The 18,271-nt window shown below is 35.5% G+C and overlaps 1 protein-coding gene across 2 annotated transcripts in view; it reads right to left on the bottom strand.

Moving 5' to 3' along the window:
• The window catches only part of HDGFL3 (HDGF like 3), a 59,571-nt gene that overhangs the window by 5,025 nt on the left and 36,275 nt on the right, over positions 1 to 18,271 (bottom strand). Inside the window, exons 2-6 of one of the 2 annotated variants that reach the window (XM_079128479.1) lie at positions 14,123 to 14,199; positions 9,942 to 10,080; positions 9,393 to 9,551; positions 5,413 to 5,559; positions 1,309 to 1,700 (exon numbers count right to left, since the gene is read on the bottom strand). In XM_079128479.1, the coding sequence (XP_078984605.1) occupies positions 1,632 to 1,700; positions 5,413 to 5,559; positions 9,393 to 9,551; positions 9,942 to 10,080; positions 14,123 to 14,199 (591 nt within the window). In that variant the 3' untranslated portion in view covers positions 1,309 to 1,631. Of the gene's footprint in view, positions 1 to 1,308; positions 1,701 to 5,412; positions 5,560 to 9,392; positions 9,552 to 9,941; positions 10,081 to 14,122; positions 14,200 to 18,271 lie in introns of those variants that run through there. The other variant, XM_079128480.1, reaches the window with a different exon arrangement.

The raw sequence follows: 18,271 nt of genomic DNA on the forward strand, positions 1-18,271 counted from the left end.
TAAAGCAAGTCTAAGTCAATCAATACATGGTGTCCTCCTGCTCAGAGATTAGTAACTTCTACTTTCTATCCAAGTAAGTTAAGAAGGAAGCTCAAAAGAGTTCTGGATAAGGGAGTCTGCCCCTTTCTGACTCATGCTTCCACTGACAAGAGGGAGGAGGCAGTCAAGAGAACCTTTTGTGGTAAAGAGGTGTCCCTTGTAAGAAATTCTCTTCTCTTACCTACCAAAATTCATAACCACCAACAACCACCTGTCTTGAGACCATCACGGCTTTTCATCCTTAATAAGCCTTTTATCCTTGCTTACTTCAGTTACCACAGATGGGCTCCAGAGCATCCATCAATTTCTGGACTCTTATCCCTAGTCAGCTGTAGCTGTGTATGTGTCCTTTTATGTCTTCATCTCTCAGAGTCTCTCTCCCACCCTGAAATTCCTCAATTTCTTCTACGGGACCCCCTGTAAATCAATAAATCACTAAAAAAAAAAAACAACAACAAAAAAAAAAAACAAAAAAAAACTATATTCCCAACATAATTTTCCAAAATATTCCACTCACAAGCGTATTCTATTTCCCCTAAAGGCAGTGCTATTTCTTCCCCTGCAAGCCTCTCACATGGCAACTCTTTCCTCTCCCAAGCTCTGGTACTTACTACTAGTCCTGGATTATTATGGGGACAGTGCTGTTCTTGCTCTTCACTACTATTTATAAACCATTTGTTCTCTTCTTTGTTCTCCCCTCCCCTGAAAAAAAATCCTCCCAGCTTTCAATCTCAATGAATGACTATAAATCACTCCTTGTTGCATCAACTACAGATTCCCTGGATTATTCATCCTACACTTTGAAGTTTTAGCTTTGGCCCACTGTCTTTCAATGTCATAACTCTTATAATTTCAATAGCCATGTAGATAATTTCTTCAATACTTTGGTCTCTCAATTTCTTAGTGACCTCTCCTTCAAAGATCTCATCTTTCACCCTATTCCAGTGACTTCCATGGTTATTTCTTAGAAAAGTGATTTGCAGCCACTGGGAATTTTTGTAAATATTCTTTTAAGCCATTGTTTTGGGAACAAAATTATAGGGGGACGTTTTAGGTTGAACTTAGGCAATTAATAAGCAGAGGTCAAGACTATAGGGGACCTATAGTGTGGTTAGTGCTCACATGATGGACTGTCCCACTCAAATATCAATAGCACCAACACTGTCACCAGGAACTACTGTAACCCTTCTATAATTTAATTCAAATATCTCACTCTTTTATTACCACCTATATTTCCAGCTCACTCCCTTTATCTGGGTACAAAAAATTCTGTTGATATTATCTCTTCTTCATGTCCATTTTCTCCTCTTAACATAGTTTGAATTCAATGATTATAATCAGTCTCCCTTGCATACACCCTTACCTCCCCTCTAACTTTCTGTACTCTAATCTCTAGGCAAACTCCAATTCTAGTTAAATTCAATGCTTTGTTCTATGATTGTATAATTGAATATGCCTGGAGAAAAACACGATTATTCTCACTGCTTTCACTTTAAATTCATGACCACTAGCCTCCAGAGGGCCTTACCTCTGTGGCAATTTGACTTCATTTCTCAAGTCCATTCACTCTTCTATTCTTCTAAGTGACTATTTTACACCTTTTCCTCTCTCTTGAATCTTCCAACACTTTTCCTTATTCTCATTTTCAAGTGCTGACCTTGCTTCCTCAGAAAATAGAAGCAATCACATCAGAACTTGAATGACCTCTCACCCTGAGTATCCATTTACCTGTATCTGTGTTCAAATACTCTGCCTTCCTTCCTCTTTCAATGGATGAACTATGGTAACCCCTCCCTAGTGTACTAGATCTTATGTCTTTTTGCCTTCTAAATAGAAGACACTACGTCAACAATTTTTTCTTACATTAACATTTTGTGGTAAATCCTCACTTCAATCATTCTTCTAGCATACGTGCTGTAAATTCTCCATTAGAAAAAAGTCCTTGTCATCCCAGACCATGACTATTAACTTTAAAAAAAATTAATATTAGGCTATGAGCCCTATAAAATATCAGGACTCATCAGGACTCTTACTATAATTAAGAGAGTGTATATTGACCAAATGAACAGAATAGAAGAGAGAGAGAATAGTTCCATGGCTATCTGACAGATGACAATGTAGATCAGAGAGAAAAGAATGATGCTGATTTAAATGGTTATGTTTAAACAAGACAGAAAAACGGTAACCATTAAAGAAAACAAAAGTTTGATACAGTTGACTACAATAAAATTAAGAAATTTTTGTAAAAGATCAGAAAGAAGTTGAATAGATAAGACACAAAGGTGGAGAAGATATCTGCAAAATATCTGCACATGACCATTCATGTTAGAATCTAGAATATGCAAGGCCCTACAAATCAATAAGAAAAAAAAATCCAATAGGCAAATGGGCAAAAACCTCAAAATGAACACTGTATAGTGAGGAAACATTGGTGAATCAACAAACATGAACCAACAAGCCCAATCTTATCACTAATCAGAAAACTACAAATTAACACTATAATGACCATTTTACAATCACAGTATTGGCAAAAAACAAAATCTGATGATGCCAAGTTAATTAGGGTGAACTCTTATATACTGCTGATGGGAGTATAAATTGGCCCAACAACTTGGGAAAGTAACTTGGTATTATCTTGTAAAGTTAAAAACCATAAAGTCAGTACTTTTAGTTCTAGTTACCCACTGTAAGGAAACTCTTATACATGTACACTAAGAGACAAAATAAAAATGCTTATATAGCAACACAGTTCTTATCTGCAAGAACCTGGAAATAACCCAACGGCAGAGTGGATAAATAAGCTGTGGCATGCCTACAAAACTAAATCTTATAAAACAATGAAAAATGAATCAACTCCTGCCACATATAACAACATGAAGGAATTTTAAAAGTACAGTGGTGAGTATATATTATCATTTTTAAAACATTCAAAACCAAGCAAAATTGATATATTTTAAAAAGAATGTATTGTTTAAAATCTGTATGTACATGGTAGGTATGGACTAAAATTTTTAAAATGACAAAAAAAAAAAAAAAAAAAAAAAAAAAAAAAGCAATAGCATTCCCTCTGGGCGACAAGAAGGGGCTGGAAAAAACATAAATAGATACAAGTTAACTCTAATGTTCTAGTTTTGGGGTTGAATGATATGGTTACTGGTATTTATTACAATAATATGCTTTATAACATCATATATAATATATACATATATACACATATAGACACACACATATATATATATTCTTTTGTATGTAACATATATTATTTAAAAAATGAGTTAAAAAATAAAAGGTTCTTTGGTTCTTACTAGTTATGCGACCCTGAACTGATTCTTTCAGCTTCAGTTTCTCCAGCTAAAAAATAGAAGACAGTACTTACACCTACCTTCTAGGGTTTGTATGAGGAATAAATGAAATAACACAAGTATAGCAGTTAGCACAGCATGTGGCACACAGGCTGCTACCACTGTCAAGTAGCAACTGGTATTTTCTGAGGTGCTTTCAAAATATTCAAGTAGAAATAGCACTTAGAAAAATGAATCTACAATGCAGTGGTTACAGAGCAGAAAGTCATCGGTAACAACTGAAATCATGTCAGTGGGTAAGATGAACATAGGAGATCTTCAGTGTACAAGGTGCTAAGATAGACAGAGGAAAGGAGCTCTAGAGAGAGACCGAGAAGGAACAGAGAGAAAGCAGAAGAGATTGGTGACCTGGAGGAAAAGTTAGGAGGAGAAAGTGCCTATTAAATGCTGCAGAGGTAAAAATGAAGATTAAAGGGGATACTAGATTTGGCAAAGAGTTCAAACCAGTAGAGACCTTTACAACAGCAGCTTTAACAAACTGGTTAAAGAAGAAACAGGAGCCAGGCATGGTGGTGCACATCTGTAATCTGTAACCCAAGTTTGAGGACAGTCTCAGCAATTTAGTGCAACACTCTTAAAAATAAAAAATAAAAAGGATTGGGTATGTAGCTCTGTGGTAAAGTACCCCTGTGTTCAATCTCAGGATCAGAAGAAGAAAAAAAAAGAAGAAGAAACAAGAGTGCAATGGGTTGTCATGAGTAAGAGGTGAGGAAATGGAGACTGGGAGAAAAAGAGAACTTTTTTGAGAAGTTTAGATATGAAAAGAGTACAATATATGGTTTGGTGGGAGCTATCTTCAAGATTAAGGGAGATCTGAGACTTTATATGCAGAGGGGAAGGAGCCAACAGAAATGAAGATAAAAGTATAGGAGAGAAAGGGGACAATGGATTTAGTATCTTGGAGGAGAGAGGAAATAATATTCTGGACCCTGGCAATAGAAAGATGTGGATTAATGTTTCTCAAACTTTAATGAGTATCTGAATCACTTGGGGGGTTTAGTTAAATGCAGATCTTAATTCAGAGTTTGGGAGAATTTTCATTTCTAAGAAGTTCTCAGGTGATGTTAATGCTAACTGTTCAGAGACCATACTCTGAATAGTAAGGAAGCCAGATAGTCAAACCCTCAGTGATTGTTAGCAGGTGCTTGTATTTGGAAAGGTTGCAGGTAAAGGTAATGACAGAACTATTTACTAGGGACATCAAGAGAAGGAAGGCAGACAGAAGACAGAAGAAGGCTGAGATAGGTGAGAGGAATAAGAGAACAATTAGAACCACAATATTTTAGGAATAATTATAGATAATTGGAATGAAAAAGGAAAGTTGAGAGGTAAACAGAATTGACATGAACAGGCAAGAATTCAACTGAAACCAGAGTTTGACAGAGTAATATTTTCTGTGGGTTACTATTTAAAAAAAAATTTGATACTGCCCAACTAGTCCACACAGAGAATATGCTCATGGAAAATCCCTAGGTACAAACTCTGCCTTTATTACCAATTTTACAAATGTGGACTTGCTTGTGATAATGAAGTTAAATATCAACATTCAAATACTGCTTGAATATTTAAATACTTAGAGTCCCTACTGATACATTCAATTACTGCTTCTAGCAAAGCAGCAGCAATATGTAAAACACTATATTGAACATGACATTGATTTAGTACAAAAAATACAACTGTCAAATTTCATAATTTCAGTAAGTTCTTTAAAAGGACTCTGGGGCGGGGGTGGGGGGGAGACAGAATTTGCTAAGATAGTTTAAAAAAAGAATAAACCTGTAAGGAATTCCAAACTGACAGGTAGGTGTAATTCCCACTTGGTTCTCTTTTGTTCTCAGACTCTAAGCATACCATCATTTATGCAAGATTTGTGAAAGGATGTATAAAACAAGCTGAAAATAGTTCTCCATTTCCTAACACAATGTTTACTAATGCTGAGATATGGACACTGATTCTGAAGCAAAATGTCTTCTAAGTTAAAAGAAAAAATTACACATGTATCTATCCTTACCCCTTCACTGGTTTTCTGCAAGTCTGAAGTTGTGTTTCTTGTGTCATTGCCAGCATCTCCACCCTCAGAGCTGCTTTTGTTTTCTTCTTCTTTGCAGTCTTTATCATCTTCATCTCCTGGAGATTTCCGGGATTGTTTAGAGGATTTCTAAATGTTTAGACAAGTTAAAAATTATAGTCAAAAGCAGAAATCCAAATGCACAAGTGTATATAAAAGACACAAAAAAAGCAGCATTGTATGCAGATACAATATGCAGGGTGCCAAGGCTTAACTAGGTGACATCAGACAAGTCATTTCATCTCAGTTAACTAGTTGGAATCGGAAGTAGAGGTGAACTAGATTATCTCTTAGTTCTTTCCAGAAATGTGATATTAAAAGCAGATTTGTGTACACACACCGTCAATGAATAAAAATTGCTGGGTGGACACTACCTTAGGAAGGCTACAGAACTGAAAGGTAGCCTAAAGGTAATCTTGTTCTGCCCATCACTTTGTAGTAGTGAAACCTGAGGTCCAGAGAAGTGAGGTGAACTTTCCAAGATAATATATGGACATTCATGTTAGAATATTTGTACCAATGGGTGATAGAAACCAATTTTAATTTTTTAAACTGTGGATAGCTATTTAAGAACCCCAGGCTGTAATGGTGAATCAGTCCTTTTTATGTATCATCTTGCATTTAAAATCAGGATGAACTCTAGAGGAAAATAAAAATATAATTATAGTTTACAGCAAGAGCTGCTTAGTAGGATAAAAAGATAAAAAAGCTGGCTCCAATTGTGTACCTTATTTAAGACAGTAAAATGTAGCATTTTTCTAATACCACTTCTTTAAGAAATTTTAAGAATTGTCAAGCACATTGCAAATAAGAGCTTAGGCAAAACTGATTTAGCCAAATCACTTTTGGTCTTCCAGAAACAAACTAGCAAATTGGAGCTTCCTCAGCAATTTTTAAAAAAGCAATTTCTAAAGAGAAAATACCTTCTAGTTATGTGACAGACTATATAATCAAATTGCTTCTATTTTACTAAACTAAAACTATCAACCAAATCCAAATGGCAGTTCAAAATGTGGTCATTTTTACTTTTTATAAAGGGAAAAAAGAGATTTAATAATCAAAGTGTGGACTGTCCAGAGTTAAAGATTAAGTATAACAACAGTCAACATGAAACACCTTTTGCTTTAGTAAATATAATATTGTTGAAATGTGGTAACTGCTACATACAATAATTCTCAACAGTCCTTGACCCGCAGTTTTTATTGATAAAAATGCAAAACTCCTTGAAATTTGTAATGCTTGCAAAGCATATTTGTGAGTAACTTAAAAAGTGAGTTTACAAGCATTATAATTTGACTGGAATAAGGGTACTACTGGACTTCCACTACTGAGTCACAATATTCAGTATTCTGCTAAGAAATATGGTTGCCAAACCAGCAAAACTTTTTGGATCCCTGGAATTCCTGAAAATTTGTTTTTCAAATCAGTGTTTATCATGTGTTTTATCATGTGTGATACTGAATTGGTCTTATGTCCAATTGTTGCTATCTTTACTTGTTAACTAAAATTATTGGTGCTTTAACCTCATCAGTTTAAGTTGTTGATAAGCCCTAATGTATGCAGTAAATCATTTATATGCAAAACATTTTTAACCTATAATTTTGTTATGGCTCACATATGAAGCACTCATATTCTTACTGCTAAAGTTTTATATAACTCTCAAATCTGCTATACTACCACTTTTGATTATAATCACTGAGATTTTTTTTTTCCCCTTTTCCCCCACAAATGAAATTAGGTGAAGTAGGCATGTGGGCCCTTTCCCTCTACTAACTGGGATGTAATAAAAAAAAAGTTTGTCAACTACTAGTTTTTAAAAAGGAACACTGTATAGCACTAAGAGATCAATGTGAAAAAACAAAACAAAACAAAAACAAATAAACAAATCATATTAACAAACATATTAAGCAAAAAGGAAACATTTGGGAAGCCAAAGAGAAAAATGAGGTTATGCCAGATAAGTGGTCCTTTAAAGTGTGGTTCCCAGATTAGCACTATCAGTCTCACCTGGAAATTTGATTCCCAGGACCTATCCTAGATTTTGCACATTAGAAATTTGGGGGTAGGGATATGTAAGATTCAATTATGTGTATTTTAAAAGTCTTACACGCAATTCTGATGTATGTGAAAGTTTGAGAATCAAACCAAAAAGTAATGGTTCTGGGCTGGAGAGGTAGTTCAGTGGGAGACCACTTTCTTAACGTGCAAAGCCCTGGGTTAGATCCCCAGAATCAAGGAAAAAAAAAGTCATGGTTCTTCAGTGATCATGGAAATTATGCTCTTGAGGCAAAGCAAATTAAATGCTCCTTTAAAACGGATAAGTCTTAGTAAGTGAAGTATGTATTTACCTCTTTGCTGTTTTAAATTGTAAATCCATTCCAAGGTTGAGCCCTATTACTTTTGGTCTTTGCAACAAGCAATTAAACAGTGGCATTTAAAAGCAATGTATTTGTGCTGTTAAAAGTCTAGACAAACTTAGGTAACTTAGAGTTGGCACAGTACAATATAAAGAGGCTCAGCAGGCAATCATAAATAAAATCAATTCAAGTGGGTGTTTAAGCCCAAAATGCTGGAAGAAATCCAGTTTAAAAATAATTGCAATGGAAGATACAGTCTGACAGGGAAAATTCTAATTATTTTGTTGTCAATTGCAAACATTACCCTCACTCAAGGCAACTGCATGTTCTTCACTAGGTACACGAGAAGTAATGCTGTACTCACACAATTTTACCTGTATGTCAATAGGGTAGATTTTAGAGACTGTCAAAATAAAATGTTAACAATCAGATAAACTCTTGGTACTTCTTTTAAGGAGTTTCCTAAGTAGAAGAATCTAAGTACAAGTAATTTCTTAAAGTATTCAGCAATGTGACTGAAACCTGAACCAATCTTGGGTCTTCAAGGATTCATTTATCTTGCTTTCAGTTTCTAAAATGTGTAGTTTTCACAATCTTGATTTTTTCAAGTGTATTTCTTAATTACTATGAAAAAAACCTAGACTTCCAATTTGTAAATCTAGTATCATGCCGCTGTTGTTTAAAACCTTCAATTATTGTTAATTTGGAATAAAATCCAAACTCCATGATATGGCTTACAAACGGGCACTCTAGCTTTTGTTCACCTTTCCCACTTGGCCATAATTGTCCAGTAGCACTGGCCTTCTTTCAGTTTAGGAACATACTGAACTCTTTCCTTCCTTAAAGTTTTGCTGCTCTGTTCCTTTCTCTCTGCCACACATGGCTCCTCTCTTTTTCCCAAACCCTTCTTTTAGGTCTCAGCATAAACTTTACCTTTACAGAGGGTACCTAGCCACTCTTCTAAAGTAGATTTCCCTACTCTGCCATTCCCTGCAACCATTCATTTCTTTCATAACCTTTCACAATTTATATTTAATATTATAAGTTACAAGAGGGCAGGGATGGAGTTGGATTTGCTCACCACTGTCCACTTAGTTCAGTGTCTGGAACAGACTAGGTGATCAGGAAATATAAGAACTGAATAAATAAAAAGTCAAAGCCCATTCTCTGAAACAGAAAGACAAGTAAGAATATATCTTTATATCTGCATATATAGTATTAAAACATAATGTGTCTCTTATATTTCTAAATTGCTCAGAGCTTGTTTGGAAGTCATTGTAGGAGCCATAGCTATTTATATACTATATCCTTATCTAAGGAACAGTTCTCTTCCAACTAATGTGGTATTTTCAGGGCCAAGTCAGCCCTGAAGAGTCAACAGCCAGATTGCCTAACATTTAAGGTTATCTGTCAGAGTCCCTTTGCTGTATGTATATTGTCTCTAAAGGGAGAGGCTCCACAGAATCTCGTATATATTTCTATGTGCCCAATAAATGAACAGAAAATAAACTAAAAACTTTTTAATGAATATGTATGTAGTAGTAACAATGGGGAGTTTCTCAGTACCTTTGATGTATATGACTTTTTCCGTTTTGAACCTCCTTTTTCATTTTTTCTTTTGCCTTTTCCATCTTCCTCTACTCTATCACCTTCTTCCTCACTGCTTGCATCTGCAGTATTTCCACCTTCTCCCTCAGTTTCTGAAGAGCTTTGTTGCTGAATTGCCTAAGGAAAAATATTAGCTAATTACATTTTGAAAAAATAGCCAGAACCACAGACTGTGACAAAAATCACTCTATTTTAATTTGAAAGGGTTCAGTTTATTCATAAGATTTTCAAAGTAAAAGACTATAAGAGCCAGGAAGATCGCTTGAACCCAGGACCTGGAGGCCAGACTGGGCAACAAAGTGAGACCCTGCCTCCATTAAGTAATCAATAAATAGCTGTCAAACTCAATTTTTCACTGATCCTTCTGGGTAGGTTGCATTTAATTCAAAATACTATTATAGTCAAAAAGAATTCTGACTTCAAATGGATAGATGTATTAAAAACATTTGAAAAGCATTAAAACCAAAGAAATGAAATAAAGCAAGTAACAATGAAGTAAACCGTTACCTGGTATCCAGTAAATTTGACTCCTGGGTTATTTTCTATTTCCCACAATCCTTCATTAAATCCTTTCCGTTTGTTTGACTTCCCAAACTTGTCTTTGTATTCCTTATATGGAAAAAGGTCTTTGGGACCTAGAAATGCACTGCAGAGACATATTAGAATCAACATGCTGACCTTCACATATAAGATAGGTTAATTATCAATATAAACTCAGCTGACAGAGCACATTATATTAAACAAATTTACAGTATACATGAACTATCAGTCAGGAATACACTACAAGATGTCTTAGACACAGTTCAAATTACAAAAAATAAACCTCTGACTATACAAGTCAACAACCCTGGATTATGCTACTTTGATTTTAATTTTAAATTACCAAAGTCTTCTTTGCTTTAACATTGATTTTTAGGTACACATCATCTCAAACTAAGATTTATCTGTGTGAATCTTACCACAGGTATTGGGTTTTGTGAGATTTACAATAAAAACAAACACTAGTTAAAAAACAGCTCCACATACCATATTAGTAAACTTATTCACTAATATTTCTTTAAATAAAAAAAATCGTATTTGTTTAATGAGGCAGTAAGTACGGAAAAAAATCTGAAGTATAAAAGTCTTCCTCAATTTAAATTTTATCCAAAATTAACCATAACCCTTAAAAAATGAGTTGGGGGTTCAATCCCCAGTACCCTCCCCCCCCCCCCCCCACACACACAAAAATGAGACGGAGGTGCCGGGGTGTGGGTCAACAGTATAGTACTTGTCTAGCATATGTGAGGCACTGGGTTTGATCATTAGCATCACATAAATAAAACAAAAACAAAAAACCCAAAACCCAACAAACAAAAAATCCCGAGTTAGAATAAATTCTGGGACTGGCTAACAGATTCAAAACAAGAGTAAAGGGCATTAGTATCTATGGTCTCACCTGGTAAATAAGACTGTGAAGGCCCAAATTTTGGTTGACACACCTGAAGCTTATATCTCAAACTAAGATTTATTTATTCACAACAAATACTGATTAAATATCTATGATATGTCAGGCACCATTCCAGAGGGGCTAGGGATTATATAAGGAACAAGAAACAACATTTCTGCCCTCATGGAGCATAAGTTCAAGTGGTAGAATAATAAAATAAAAGATAGTGTATGTGCTTTAAGAAAAAAAAAAAGGCAAAGATGGACAAGAAGGCCTGGGAATTTTCACAATTTTAGATATAAAGATCAGGGAAAGCCTTACCAAAAAGGAACATCTAAGTAAGGAACTATAGATGAAAAGTGAATGAAGGGAAAAACCCATGCAGTTACCTGGGGAAGAACAGAGAAAGCAGGTTGAAGCAAGATCAAGTACAAAGGCTCAAAAGTCGGAGAAGGCTTAGTGTAGCTGAGAAACCTAAGAGGCTAATGTGAAAAGAAGGTAGAGTGAAATGAGTGAAGACCAATGCACCGAGGTCAGAGAGGTAAGGACAGAATATGTACAGCCTTGTAGGCCCCTATAAAGGCATTCAGTGAGATAGGAAGCCAAGTCATTAAAGGTGACATTTTTTCTTCTTTTTCCTTTTGTGGTCCTGAGGATGGAACTCATGAGGGTCTTATCACTGAGCCTTTTAAATTTTTTATTGGTTGTTGAGGTGGTATTGAATTTGTGATCCTCCTGTCTGAGACTCCCAAGTAGCTGGATTATAGTTATGTGCCACTGCATCTAGTCAATTTATGTTCTAATATCATCACTTTTTCTGCTGTGCTGGAAGCAGACTGAAGGGTTAAGTACTAGGGTAGAAGGGAGACTAATTAGAAGGCTATTCTTGGTAATGATGATGACTAGGACCAATATGTAAGTAGTAAAGTTGGTAAGAAATGGCCAGATCCTGAATTCATTCAGGAAAGACCCAAGATAATTTATTGATGAGCTGGATAAGGCATGTGAGAGAAAAGACAGATCTGAGGATATTGCCAAGGTTTTAGAAGAGAAATAAAGAGAACGGGGTTAACATTTATTAAAATGTAAATATTTTTTGGAGGATAAGATTTGGAGGTGAATAAAATGTTGAGTTTGGTATTCTGGTTAGACATCCAAGGACAGATGTGATGTCAAGAAGACATCTAGATGATTCTGCAGTTCAGGGGAAAGGTCTGAGCTGGGGATAGAAATTATCAACAAAGGAATAACATTGAAAGCTTTCAGACAATGGGTTAACAACTTACTGTTGATTTTTGTAAATTTCATTTTGTGACTGGATCTTAGAAATGATCTTTCACATTGTCATCTGATCAAAAACTTCAAATTGATAAGGAGAAAGCTTTCTGACCCCAGGGCTTAGGGCTCTTAAGAAGCACTAAATCTTTCCTAACTATTCACCTTTAATTTCTCAGTCAGCATGATTCTGAGTCATTGAACTCAGTTTATATTGGGTATTTTACCAAAAACACGTTCAAGTCTTACTTAACAAACTAAACATGAACATAAGAAAGAAATAAACTTTGCATATGGCCACTTCACTTTCAGACATGCATTATTACTCTGGCTTTTGGCCTTCTCCAACTGTTCACTCTATGCATGGGGAATGACTGTGGACAAAGCTGCCTAATGTTCATATCAGCTACAGGTGCTAGCCAGAGCTTATCTCTACTTTAACAATGCCACAGGAGTCAGGGCTAATGGTTGTTATTTTTTGATGAGTTAATTTCTGGCCTTCCTTTAATTTTTACCTTTTCCCCTTAATCCCACCTTTGTTTTTATGAGATGCAAGTCTTTCTATTACCAAGAACAGGAAGCTTTCTTTTATGAATAAATAAGATATCATACTATCATTCCCCAGGAATGATTTTGACACCTGGCCATGTTAGCTGTTGCCACAAAGAGGAACCCTGAATGAAGTATTCTAAAACAAGTTCTTATTTTGATAGATAACCCTGTTTTTTTCCCAGTTTATAGATAATTTCACAAACCAACTCACATATCAATTGGTAAACTCTGTTGTATGTTATAAATATTAAAGGGTAGGGCAGGATACAAAATTCTTGAAAGCCATGTGCTTTAATTAAGGATGAGATTTTTTTCCTCGCTAAGACCTTCTTAAAAATCATCTAGGGGCTGGGGAGATAGCTCAGTTGGTAGAGTGTTTGCCTTGCAAGCACAAGGCCCTGGGTTCAATCCCCAGCACTGCAAAAAAAAAAAAAAAAAAAAAAAAAAAAAAAAAAAAAATCATCTAGACAGAAACTACTAAGGTTTTATTACATGGAGTAGAATTTGGATTTCCAGTCACCTACCTGCTGGGCATTAGACCAGATTCAAAGCCATGTTCTGGGGAAAATTCCAGCCTTACCTGGGGAATGCTTGGCTGAACTGAACACAGCCTTTTGTTAAATTCCTCATCTTTCACAAACTTTCCCCCTCATTTATTTCATTTAGTTAATGTTAATTGGTTCCACAGCTACCACAGGCCAAACAATGTGCTAAGCACTGTGTATGTAGGGTAAGCAAACTGACATGATCTTTGCCTTCACAGAGAGGGTGAATATTAGTACCTATCAAGGCAAGTATATCCTCAAGCTCAGGGATACACAATACTTAGAAACAATTCAATAGAAACAATGTTATGGCAGATTTTTGCAATTCATTCTCCTTCAGATATTTTAAAATCTGCCTCTGGATGATCAAACCAGGAAAAAAAAAAAAACATATGGACTATATTATGCTGATTCTTGGTAGAACTGTTTTTACTGAAGTGAGTCTTAGAATGATGCCACTGACTTACATTAGGACACTACAAAAGAGAGGTCTATGCAATCCTTCACACTGCTATATTCACCAGTCACATGCCAGATGGCAAGCTCAGCAGGGGCCTTTTTTATTTCCAGTGCCTTACAGAACCCCTTGAAAATACATATTTACTAATGGAAGGAAAGAAAACACACAATGTTAGTAAATGGTTGCTCTGGGTACATACAGTAGAAATGTGATGAATTGTTTATTAAATCCTACCCTGTCCCAGAAATACAACTATCACTTGGAGAAAAGTTATCGTAAAGAAAAAACAAAATTTTCACCTTAAGAAACAAACATTATTAAGCCTGATAACTTAAATAAATGACTTTAATAAAATATACGTTATAGGTCACTTATAAGCAATGTAATCTAGCAGACCTTAAAACTTTAAGTTATTTTGTTGACTTACGTTTCATGAGTGCCAAAAAAGAAGATAGGATATTTGTTTGCTGGAGGTTTCACAGCTCCCTCTGGAAGTTCATCAATCTATTAAAGATAAATTTAGTTATTAAATAGTTATCATAAACATAATATAAACATTGCTTTGATAATGTATTGCTAATTTTGAAACATAATTAATCAAAATCCCAAGTTTTTTTTTTTAAACTTTACAAAATGATTCTAAAGGTCATTATTTGGCCCACCACATGGAAGTTAAACGGTAAATTGATTATAAACATTATGATAATTCATATGCAGGAGCCAAAACTACTAAATTCCTTTAACCCAATAAAATTACTCCTGGGACTATGTCCTAGTGAAATAATTAAAAATAACATCAACAAAGAAACAAAAAGATGTATCTATCTGGAGTCATAGTGAACATGTATATATATTACATGTACTGTGTTACGTGTGTGTGTGTAACATACATGTTGCCAGACAGAATTAGAGAAAATTAACCCGATGAAATATTATGTAATATTAAAAGACATTATCTCATGTCTGAACTAATATAAGCCTCTCTTCCCAACCCTTTAAGATAGAATTAGCTTTTAAAATGCACATTTGATGTTACTTGTTTCAATCTTTCTATTGCTTTTTATTGCTTACAGCATTCCTAACTATATATGTGAATCACTTCTCAAGCTTTTAAAAATAAAAGGTATGTCGGCCTTTCCCTAGACCTACCAGTTGAGGCTGAGAACCTTAGATAGGACGGAGCCTAAACTCCTTAGAATATTATATAGTTACACATATATTATTACTTAAAATGTTTCAGAAAATGGTCTTTGACCAGTCTAAAGTCATACCACTCTTCTTTCACCATGTCATGATTCAGCAATATGCAAATACATAATATATATATATATATATATATATATATTTTTTTTTTTTTTTTTTTTGCGATGCTGAGGATTGAACCCAGGGCTATATCCTCAGCCCCAGAATATTGTTTATAAGTGTACAATTTTCTTTCATAGCCTTCTCTGATAGTTGACCTTCTCATCTTTCAGTGACATGCACTGTTCAATTATAAAAATGAGTATTTGTTCACAAAAAGAAAATAAGTTACAAGAAATAGCCAGTACATTTCTTTTGAGACTTCTTTAAAAAGGAGAGGCCCCCCCAGGGAATGTTTTCCAGTTTTAATGTGACTTCCCCTTTACACCTCCAATACTAAAACTCCCAGCATTGAAATTCTGAAGGTCCAGATTATGAAATTCTGAATGTAGGAGCCATGTCTTAATAAAAGTTCTGTCTCTAATCCCAGCGACTCAGGAGGCTGAGGTAGGAGGATTACAAGTTCAACGCCAGTCACAGCAAATTAGTGAGGCCCTAAGCAACTTAGTGAGACCCTGTCTCAAAATAAAAAAGGGCTGGGGATATAGTTCAGTGGTAAAGCGCCTCTTGGTTCAAACCCCAGTACCCAAAAAACCAAAATGAAACAAAAAAAAAATTATCCCTAATTCTATAGTTTAGATATGGTTTAAGCATGTCCCTCAACATTTCATGCCTTGGAAGCTTGGTCTCCAGGGTGATGACGTGAAGAGGTGGCAGGATTTTTAAGAGGTGGGCCTAGTGGGCGGTGGTTAGGTCACCAGAGGCATGTCCTTGGAAGGAATTAAGGTAGTTCTCATGGGGCTCATTAGTTCTTGCAAGAGTGAATAGTTATATATAAAAGCCAGAGACTGAATTTCTTTCTGGTTTCACGTCTACCATGTGATCACTTCCTCCTGCACATTCCCACCATTATGATACCAACTACTATGATGAGATGTAGCCAGAGGAGCCCTTGCCAGAACTCGCACCACACTGTCTGGCCTCCAAAATTGTGAGTTAAATAAACCTTTTAGCTTTACAAATTACCCAGCCTTAGGTATTTCATTAGTCTTAGAAAAATGACTCATATATCAACCATCTAGCATAATTTCCTACGCATAACATTCTCAATTAATCTTTGCTTTCATAATGATTGCTTTTAAAATTTCACTTATTTAAAAAGTGATAGGTTGGAAAGAGTTTTATGACATAACGTTAAGAAAAAAAATGAATACAATTTTATATACATATTTTTACAGGTAGAGACTGAACGGGGATGTGAAAAATAAAAACAAGTGTAAAGTCAGGGTTATTAAGGTAGAACATATTTATCTCTTAAATTTTCTTTTTGTTGACACAGTTATAATTTGCAGAAAACAAATTATATCAGAAGGTTACAATGACCATTCTGCAAATGCAAAACTTCTGGTATTTCTTTTCTGTTATTAGTTAATAACACCCTTTAAAGATAAAAGATATAGATCACTTCAAAAATGAAGAATTTTTGCTTCAAAATATTTCTGATAATTTAAATTGTGAGCAGAATATCTGCTCCTGACTATGATGTAACTGTAACAAACTAGCCTTCTGGCTATAAACAACCTTAGAACTAGTCAAAATATATGAACTAAGTATTTTCAGACTTTGGACAACAGGTGGCATAGACTACAATTCCCAGGAAAGGGTAAACTCCAAAGGGGAGGCTCATAATTACCCCAGATTATTCCCTCAGGATGATTTCTATACTGTGGCACAGTGAGCTAGATTCTTTTTTTTTTTTCCCGTAACACCTTTTTAAAACTTATTTTTATGTAGTGCTAAGAATTGAACCCAGTGCTTCAAATGTACTAGGCAAGTGCTTTACCACTGAGCCTCAACCCCAGCCCCCAGTGAGCTAGATTCTAAGCAGAGTTGATAAGAGCTGAAGAGGCAAATTCAGAGATTGGTGTAGCTGAACTGACTAAACTCCATAGACTGGGCTCTGGAAGGGATGAAGTTGTGCACTTAGGCATCCCAGAAGTCTATGTGGGGAGTCCTTGTGGGTTTTTGACCACAGACTGGGCATATTTATGAAGACACATACCAAAGAATACTTGCCATGGGAATTAGAATAGAGGTATTACAAATCAATTAGTTCAGAAGGCTTTCAAAGTCCAGCTAGAGTGGAGAAATTTTTTAATCACTTCTTTAAGACCTCAGGCATCTAGCTAAGACACCAGTTAAGTTTGCCTTAAGAGTAAGGTACAGATAGAGCCCTACTCCACATCTGTCTTAACAAGGTCTAATATGAGGCTTTGATGAGAGGTTGAGTTCTAACAGTTATCTGAGCTTGGGAAATACCTTGGGCTTTCCACAGATAGTTCTCTGAGGAAGTATAAAACCAATGTGGAAAGAGGTAACTTGGATCATGGTTTTTGACTACCTCTGGACTGTGGTTGTGCTGCTCTGGGAACTTTCTGTGCAAAGGTGCAGGAAACGACTGCCCAGTTGCTAGGGTGAAGCCCTGCCTGGGGAAGTTCTGTGCAAAGCACAGAACTATCAATCTTAGCCCTGAGTTCAGACACCAGTTGCCAGGGATAGAAAATTATGAGTGAAACTAGATAATTATAATTGCTTGCAAGAGCTTTCACCTTCAAGTCTGCCTGCTTTAAAGAAACTTCCACAGAAATCCCTTTTGATGAGAAAACCTATATAATAAGCATGCTGAGCTACCTCTGGGTCACTGTTCCTCCATCAGAGGATGCTGTCCCACCTGGTCCCTGCTTTCTCTAAGTGTTTGTTTGTCTTTCTTAATCCCCTATCACCCTTTGCCGGTTTCTAAGGTTTGGCTGCACAGGTTGTGGCAACCAAGTTATTCAAATTTAAGGTGATCGAAAACATGTCAGAAAACTATTTTAAAAATCCAGTATTAACAACTGATAAGCAACCATGTTCAATACAAAACAAATTACTAGACTGAAAAAAGAGGAAAATGTGATATAATTAAGAGAATAAGCAGTTTATAGAAACTTATGACAGATGTTTGATTTAGGAGATGAAGACTTGAAAGCAAGCTCTACATGAACTTAATGAGTGGATATGTAGGGATCCTGAGCAGACAAATAAAAACAATAAAAAGAACTACATGGGGGCTGGGGAGATAGCTCAGTTGGTACAGTGCTTGCCTGGCAAGCACAAGGCCCTGGGTTCAATCAATCCCCAGCACCGCAAAAAAAAAAAAAAAAAAAAAAAAAAAAAAAAAAAAAAAAAAGAACTACATGGAAAGTATAGAACTGAAAGTATAATAACTGAAGTA

The sequence above is a fragment of the Sciurus vulgaris genome, assembly GCF_902686455.1.
Source record: "Sciurus vulgaris genome assembly, chromosome: 2".
NCBI classification, from domain to species: domain Eukaryota; kingdom Metazoa; phylum Chordata; class Mammalia; order Rodentia; family Sciuridae; genus Sciurus; species Sciurus vulgaris.